This window comes from Theropithecus gelada, chromosome 9 (assembly GCF_003255815.1).
Source record: "Theropithecus gelada isolate Dixy chromosome 9, Tgel_1.0, whole genome shotgun sequence".
NCBI lineage: Eukaryota > Metazoa > Chordata > Mammalia > Primates > Cercopithecidae > Theropithecus > Theropithecus gelada.
Window position 1 is genome coordinate 37,887,906 of NC_037677.1, and position 8,508 is coordinate 37,896,413.

General features: G+C 40.8%; 1 protein-coding gene across 1 annotated transcript in view; it reads right to left on the reverse strand.

Annotated features, from left to right (window-relative positions):
- The window catches only part of MROH9 (maestro heat like repeat family member 9), a 146,913-nt gene that overhangs the window by 44,142 nt on the left and 94,263 nt on the right, over positions 1-8,508 (reverse strand). The window contains exons 16-17 of the mRNA XM_025397421.1: positions 7,847-7,984; positions 5,759-5,932 (exon numbers count right to left, since the gene is read on the reverse strand). Of these exons, the coding sequence (XP_025253206.1) occupies positions 5,759-5,932; positions 7,847-7,984 (312 nt within the window). The remainder of the gene's footprint in view (positions 1-5,758; positions 5,933-7,846; positions 7,985-8,508) is intronic.

Here is an 8,508-nt window from a genome sequence, read left to right on the forward strand (position 1 = left end):
TTGTTGCAATTGCTTTTGGCATTTTTATAATGAAGACTTTGCCCATGCATATGTCCTGAATGGTATTGCCTAGGTTTTCTTTGAGGGTTTTTATGGTTTGGGGTCCTACATTTAAGTTTTTAAGCCATGTTGAGTTAATTTTTGTATAACGTATAAGGAGGGGTCCAGTTTCAGTTTTCTGCATATGGCTAGCCAGTTTTCCCAGACCATTTATTAAATAGGGAATCTTTTCTCCATTGCTTGTTTTTGGCAGGATTGTTGAAGATCAGATGATTGTAGATGTGCGGTGTTATTTCTGAGGTCTCTGTTCTGTTTCATTGGTCTATATACCTGTTTTGGTACCAGTAGCATGTTGTTTTGGAAACTGTAGCCTTGTAGTGTAGTTTGAAGTCAGGTGCCATGATGTCTTCAGCTTTGTTCTTTGTGCTTAGCATTGTCTTGGCTATATGGGCTCTTTTTTGGTTCCATATGAAATTTAAAGTAGGTTTTTCTAATTCCGTGAAGAATGTCAATGGTAGTTTGATGGGAATAGCACCGAACCTGTAAATTACTTTGGGGAATATGGCCATTTTAATAATATTGACTCTTTTTATCCATGAGGATGGAACGTTTTTCCATTTGTTTGTGTCCTCTCTGACTTCCTTGAGCAGTGGTTTGTAGTTCTCCTTGAAGATGTCCTTTACATCCCTTGTTAGCCGTATTCCTGGGTATTTTATTCTTTGTAGCAATTGTGAATGAGTGTTCATTCATGATTTGGCTCTCTGCTTGTCTGTTGTTGGTGTATAGAAATGCTTGTGATTTTTGCACATTGACTTTGTATCCTGAGATTTTGTGAAGTTGCTTATCAGCTTAAGGAGTTTTGGGGCTGAGGTGAGGGGGTTTTCTAAATATAGAATCATGTCCATAAACAGAGATAATTTGACTTCTCTTCCTATGTGAGTACCCTTTACTTGTTTCCCTTGCCTGATTGCCCTGACCAGAACTTCCAATACTTTGATGCATAGGAGTGGTGAGAGAGGGCATCCTTGTCTTGTGCTGGTTTTCAAAGGGAATGTTTTCAGCTTTTGCCCATTCAATATGATATTGGCTGTGTGTTTGTCATAAATAGCTCTTATTATTTTGAAATATGTTCCAATAATACCAGGTTTATTGAGAGTTTTTAACATGAAGGAATGTTGAATTTTCTCGAAGGCCTTTTCGGCATCTATTGAGATGATCATGTGGTTTTTGTCATTGGTTCTCTTTATGTGATGGATTACATTTGTTGATTTGTATATGTTGAATCAGGCTTGCATCCCAGGAATGAAGCCGACGTGATCAGGGTGGATAAGCTTTTGAATGTGCTGCTGGATTTGTTTTGCCAGTATTTTATTGAGGATTTTCTCATCAATGTTCATCAGGGATATTGGCCTAAAGTTTTCTTTTTTGTTGTGTCTCTGACAGGTTTTGGAATCAGAATGATGCTGGACTAATAAAATGAATTAGGGAGAAGTCCCTGCTTTTCAGTTGTTCAGAATAGTTTCAGAAGGAATGGGACCAGCTCCGCTTCGTATGTCTAGTAGAATTCGACTGTAAAATGGTCTGGTCCTGTGCTTTTTTTTTTATTGGTAGGCGGCTATTAATTACTGCCACAATTTCAGAACTTGTTATTCGTCTATTCAAGGATTCAGTTTCTTCCTGGCTTAGTCTTGGGAGGGTGTATGTGTCCAGGAATTTACCCATTTCTTCTAGATTTTACCGTTTATTTGTGTATAGATGTTTATAGTGTTCTCTGATAGTAGTTTGCAGTTCTGGGGGGTCAGTTGTGATTTCCCCCTTATCATTTTTTATTGTGTCTATTTAATTCTTCATTCTATTTTGCTGTATTAGTCTAGCTAGTGGTCTATTTTGTTAATTTTTTCGACAAACCAGCTCTTGGATTCGTTGACTTTTTGAAGGGCTTTTCGTGTCTTTACTTTCTTCAGTTCTGCTCTGATTTTAGTTATTTCTTGTTTTCTGCTGGCTTTTGAATTTGTTTGTTCCTGCTTCTCTAGCTCTTTTAATTGTGATGTTAGGGTGTTGATTTGAGATATTTCTAGCTTTTTTTTTTTTTTTTTTGACGGAGTCTCACTCTGTCGCCCAGGCTGGAGTGCAGTGGTGCAATCTCGGCTCACTGCAACCTCCGCCTCCTGGGTTTAAGCAATTCTCTGCCTCAGCCTTCCAAGTAGCTGGGATTACAGGCACGTGCCACCATGGCAGGCTAATTTTTGTATTTTTAACAGAGACGGGGTTTCACCATCTTGGCCATGCTGGTCTTGAACTCCTGACCTCGTGATCCACCCACCTCAGCCTTCCAAAGTTCTGGGATTACAGGCGTCAGCCACTGCTCCTGGCCGATATTTCTAACTTTGTGACATGGACATCCAGTGCCATAAATTTCCCTCTCAACACTGCTTTCGCTGTGTCCCACAGATTCTCGTACATAGTCTCTTCTTATTGGTTTCAAAAGACTTCTTGATTTCTGTCTTAATTTCATTATTTACCCAGGAGTCATTCAGGAGCAGGTTGCTCAATTTCCATGTAATTGCGGGCTTTTGAGTGAGTTTCTTAATCCTGAGTTCTAATGTGATTGCACTGTTTTTAGAGAGTGTGCTATGATTTCAGTTCTTGTGAATTTGCTGAGGAGTGTTTTGCCTCCAATTATGTGGTCTATTTTAGAATCAGTGCCATGTGGCACTGAGAAGAATGTATATTCTGTTGATTTGGGTTGGAGAGTTCTGTATATGTCTATGGGGCCCACTTGATCCATAGCTGAGCTTAAGTCCTGAATATCCTGTTAATTTTTTGTCTCGTTGAGCTGTCCCTTGTTTCTCAGAGGTTTTGCTCATTCCCTTTTCTTCTTTTTTCTCTAATATTGTCTGCATGCCTGATTTCACCAAGATAGTCTTCAAACTCTGATATCATTTCTTCTGCTTGGTCGATTCAGTCATTGATACTTGTGTATGCTTCACAAAGTTCTTGTGCTGTGTTTTTCAGCTCCATCAGGTCATTTATTTTCCTCTCTAAACTGGTTATTCTAGTTAGCAGCTCCTCTAACCTTTTATCAAGGTTCTTAGCTTCTTTGCATTGGGTTAGAACACGCTCCTTTAGCTCAGAGGAGTTTGTTATTACCCACCTTCTGAAGCCTACTTCTGTCAATTCATCTATCTCATCCTCCATCCAGTTCTACGTCTTTGCTGGAGGAGGTGCTGTGACCATTTGAAGGAGAAGAGGCACTCTGGCCTTTTGGGCCTGCAGCGTTGTTTTGTTGATTTTTCTCTCATCTTCATGAGTTTGTCCAGTATTGATCTTTGAGGCTGCTGACCTTTGAATCGAGTTTTTGTGGAGACTTTTTTTGTCGGTGGTGTTGTTGCTTTCTGTTTCTTTGTTTCTCTTGCAATGGTCAGGTACCTCTTCTGTAGGGTTGCCACAGTTTTCTAGGGGTTCATTTTAGGCCTTATTCATCTGATTTGCTCCCATGTCTGGAGATGCCACTCGAGGAATCTGGAGAACAGCAAAGATGGGTGCCTGCTCTTTTGTCTGGAATCTTGAGGGGCACCAACCTGACGCTTGTAGGATCGCTCCTGTATAGGGTTTCTGATGACCCCTTTTGGAGAGTTTCACCTGGCTGGGTTTTATGGGGAGCAGGATCCACTTACCAAAGCACTTTGGCTGTCCCTTGGTGGACGGGGTGTGCTTCGCTGGGGGGAAAGCCCACTTGTCTGGGCTGCCCTGCTTCCTCCAAACTAGGAGGAGGAAAGACTGTGTCTGCTAGTGTGCAGAGACTGTGGCCACCCCTCCCCCCAGGGGTTCAGGCCTAGGAAGATCAGAGTTCTGTCCCTGAGCCCCTGGCTGGAGTAGTCAGACTATCTGCAGGAAGACCCCAGCGAGGAGGGATGGGTCTAGGTCAGGCCTGAAGAGGCACTCATCAGCAGTGTGCCACAACTGGTGTGTTGGGCTGTGGGGGATACCTCTTGGGATCAAGCCATCCAGCCTCACTGGCTCCAGCAGGGAAAAATCATAGCCTGGAGCTATAGAGACGGCTGATGCCCTTCCCCCACCCTGGGGGCTTTGTGTCTTAGGTGGCTATCAGTCTGAGTGCTGGCTGTCACCCCTCCCCCAAGGAGTTTAAAGGGCTTAGACAGCAGGCAGCCACAGCTATTGTGCTAGTCACCACCCCCGCCCCACCCCCCCCACCCCCCACTGCCCCCCGCCCCCGCCCCGGGAGCTCAGCAGTCTTAAACAGATTCTAGCTTAGTGGCTGTTGAGAATCTGTACAGTTTGGTGTTTGGGACCCTAGACCCTGGTGGCATGGGCTCATGAGTGGGATCTTCATGGAAAAAACATGTTTTCCCAGGCTGGGTAGCACGCTCACTCACTGCCTCCTTTGGCTGGGTGTGGGGGCTCCCCTGGCCTGTGTGGCTCTCAGAGAGGCCACAACACTACACTGCTCTGCCTTCCTCTCCATGGGTCACGCCCGTTGCCTACTCAGTTGTGATGACGGAACCTGGATACCTCAGTTGCCGGTGCAGGATTTGCATGCTGTTAGGGTTCTTTTCGATGGGAGCCTCTGAATGCCGCGGCTGCTTCTAGTTGACCATCTTGGCCCCGCCCCTTCAAGTCACTATTATTATTACTATTCTAAAGTGTTTATGTGTTTATAAAATTCATTTTGCCACTACATTTGTTTTTTCCATAATTTAATAATACTGTGCTCTTCTTCATTGAAATGTAAGTGATTAAAAACTTAGAAGTTTTGGTAGGATAATTTGTTGTGAAATAATTCTCTGGTTTACAAACAATTTATCATGGAGTTCTTTAAAAATACATAGCTTCCCCATGGCATACCAAAGTTTTCATTCAACTTTTCTGAAACATGTTTACCATGTAAAATGAGAATTTTCAGAAGGAAGAACTTTCTGATAAAATACTTTAAAATTCAAATTTTCTATGATAATAAACATTTATTTGGGGCATGGCAAATAACAAATCTGATTCTTATAATAAACCTAATACTGTTTATGTTACCATTGCTGTTTTATCAATGGGGAGAAAGTGATACACCAAAAGACTGAAGAAATCACTTGGTGTTTGATAGCCAATAAGAGGCGGAAGAGGGATTTGAACCTAGGCAGTCCAGATATAGGGTTAACCAGTACATAGCCACAAAGCTACAATTTCATCCAAGGATAGAGGCCATTCCTTGATGATTATTCTTTTTTCCCCCAGGTTCTCACAGTGTACTTAAAAAAAAAAAAAAAAAAAAAAAAGCCTGGGCACAGTGGCTCACGCCTGTAATCCCAGCACTTTGGGAGGCTGAGGCGGGCAGATCACAAGCTCAGGAGATCGAGACCATCCTGGCTACACAGTGAAACCCCGTCTCTACTAAAAAATACAAAAAATTAGCCGGGTGTGGTGGCAGGCACCTGTAGTCCCAGCTACTCCGGAGGCTGAGGCAGGAGAATGGCGTGAACCCGGGAGGTGGAGTTTGCAGTGAGCCGAGATGGCGCCACTGCCCTCCAGCCTGGGCCACAGAGCGAGACTCTGTCAAAAAAAAAAAAAACAAAAAAAACCAGTACTTACCTAACTAATATTGTTATCTCTGGAAAAGAAATAGTGACTTCTTACAAAATAACTATTTTCTATTGACTTATTCTGTGCCCTAACATCATTGCTTCAACTTGAGTTTCAGCTGAACCACAAAACCTAATGATCTTACATATCTAACTGTGTCACTCACATGATCCATCAGAGGACAGTAGCTGGAACCAATTCTGGTACCCAAAGAATAAGTCATTGTGTCCAGGTTGTTTAAAAGCCTTCTAAGGGTGATCAAGGCCCGAAGTACAACAGTATCGTCTTTGGAAAGGAAGGCATCCAGGATGGCTATTAATATACTGCTGACATTTTCTATCTACATATAAAAGGAAAAAATGGTGGGATTTAGGAACTAGCAGGAGACTTGAGCTGACATTTAGTATGGATACCTCGAGTCTGGGTGGCACATCATGGTGTGCGGAAGCCGACTCACGAAAGTCTCTTGTCAAATTTTCAAAAACGTTGACTTTTTGCAAAAAAAAAATTACTGAAAATTAAATTATATAAATTTAACGTTAAATAGAAACTGATAATAAATACTAAAAAATTGTCACTCCCTAATTCTTTTGCTACATTTTACCATTATCTATGCTCTTGAGATTATTCATGGACATTGCATCTGATTGGCAGGAATATTAAATAATGATGTGCTATTGTGCATCTTTTGCCAGTTCCATGGTTAGTCATGTCCCTTTGAAAGTTTCAGATTAGCCATCATAGGGATCTTTACACCAGGGAATTGGCCTTATTTTCAGAGAGCTGGCTGTCAAACATTTACTAACACACTACTGGCAGAATGACCTCTAAATTAGATGATAGTGACCCATTTGGACATGAGAGCTACTGAAACACTCAGGCAAGTCATGGGAGTCAATGTAGATCAGAACCAAACAGAATAGAAGGCAAGGAGGAACATGAAAAAGAGACACCAGAGAGAAAGAAAGGCAAGAAGAAAAAGACTAAAGGAAATTAATGAATATTATTTTGCCCAAATAATAGCTTTAAGGAGAAAACAATAGAGCTAAGGACTATGTCAATGCCAGAGGCCATTTTTGTCTTTACAAACAATATATGCAATCTCAACCCAGATCACTTTCCACCACTTTTCTTTCACTCTTCTAGGAAGCCTTGACAGAATTTTCCTTTCAGTTGTTAATAACATTAGGAAGAGCTCTGGGTAAAGCAATAAATAATTTGCTGCTTACTAAGAGAGTGTACACTACTGGTAAATCTATCAACTTATATTATTCATTTAAAGTAAACAGACCATGGCTTATGTTAGTATAAATGCACAGTGGGTGTCCACTGATAGGCTTAAGTTTTCAGAGGCCATGCTCAATAAATAAACAAGGATTTATTATTGGATGTATTATAAAAGTAATGATTTATAGAACATTTACACTCTCAGCATTTTGCAAGATACTTTGGAGTGTAGAATTACAGAACATGGAACATGCTTAAATTCAGTCGACCAGGAAGGCAAGAATTATTCATGTGAGTCAGTGGGAAACAATATAAGTCTGTTGTTCTCAGCTTTAACTTGAATAACAGTTACCTGGAGGACCTTTAAAACACAGATTGGTGGGCCTACCCCAGAATTTCTGATTCCATAGGACTGGGGTGGGGCCTCACAATTTGCATTTCTAGCAAGTCTCCAGTTGATGCTGATACTGCTGGTTCAAGAACTGTGCTTTGATGGCCACTGGTATAAAATATGAGTGCTCATAATTGATATGGTTCTGAGAGGGATGAGGCTGCTAGAGATAAGAATTTTCAGTGCAGTTTGACTTGGGCCGATCATTGAAAAAGGAGAAAAATGTAAATATGTATAGGTAAAGTAGGAAAATTATGAGTAGAAGAAAAAGCTTGAGCAAGTGCTCTGAGATAGGAATTAATGTGTACACGTGTGTATGTTGGAGGAGAAATTATGTGTATATGGTTTAGACTGTAAGACAAGTCTAGGGCAATGAGGATAAATACATTCTGAGTGCAATGAATGATTTTCTGTAACAACAACAAAAAAGTAAGGCAATAAAGCCACTAAATGGACTTAATACATCCTTTCTATTCAACTCAGTTTCCTTGTTAATAAAACAGCAGGCTTTGATTATGTATTAGTTATATAGAGACTGAAAAATATCACTGCTTTACTAGTGAAGATGTTAAGTGACATCAAAATCTCATATTATGGTTTTGATGATGCTGGCAGACACAAATCACATACACATACCTTATTGACAACTGGTGACATATGGGCAATTCTCTGAAGGATCACTTTGCTAACTATAGGATTGGAATCATTGATCCAGTTTGTGAAGAGGACCAAAAATTCTTCTGGGAAAGGGTCCCTGAAGTAGTTATTCAGAAGCTGAAAGAAAATAGTTAATAAGTTTATAAGGAAAGTAGAGGCTAAACTGCATGATTTCTATCATAAAAATCAAGATATTCTAGGTAAAACTAGAACGCAAATCTCACTAAAACATCAAATACATATATTTCAGTGCTCACAGCAGTGGGGAGAGACAGAAACCAGGATAGAAAAATAGATGCTTGTGCGTGTGTGTGTGTGTGTGTGTATTTTACATTTTCCTCCATTGTTGGAAACTCAGTGACCCAATTTAAATTTCCCCATCATACTGATTGTAGTCAGGTGGTGAGTTTCTTGACAGTGTATGTCTACATATGCTAAGAGGTGATAACCTACTGCAGGCCAGGCACTGCACTAATAAATAGAGATACAATGGTGAGCAAAACGGTAGCACCCTGTGACCCTGTGGAGCTTCCAGGCAAGCTAGAAAGACTGATACTATACTAGGTACTATTCTAATGAGACAGAATTTCTAATTGTAGTCAGTACTAGGAAAGAAAGCTACCAGCTGTCACAATACATCT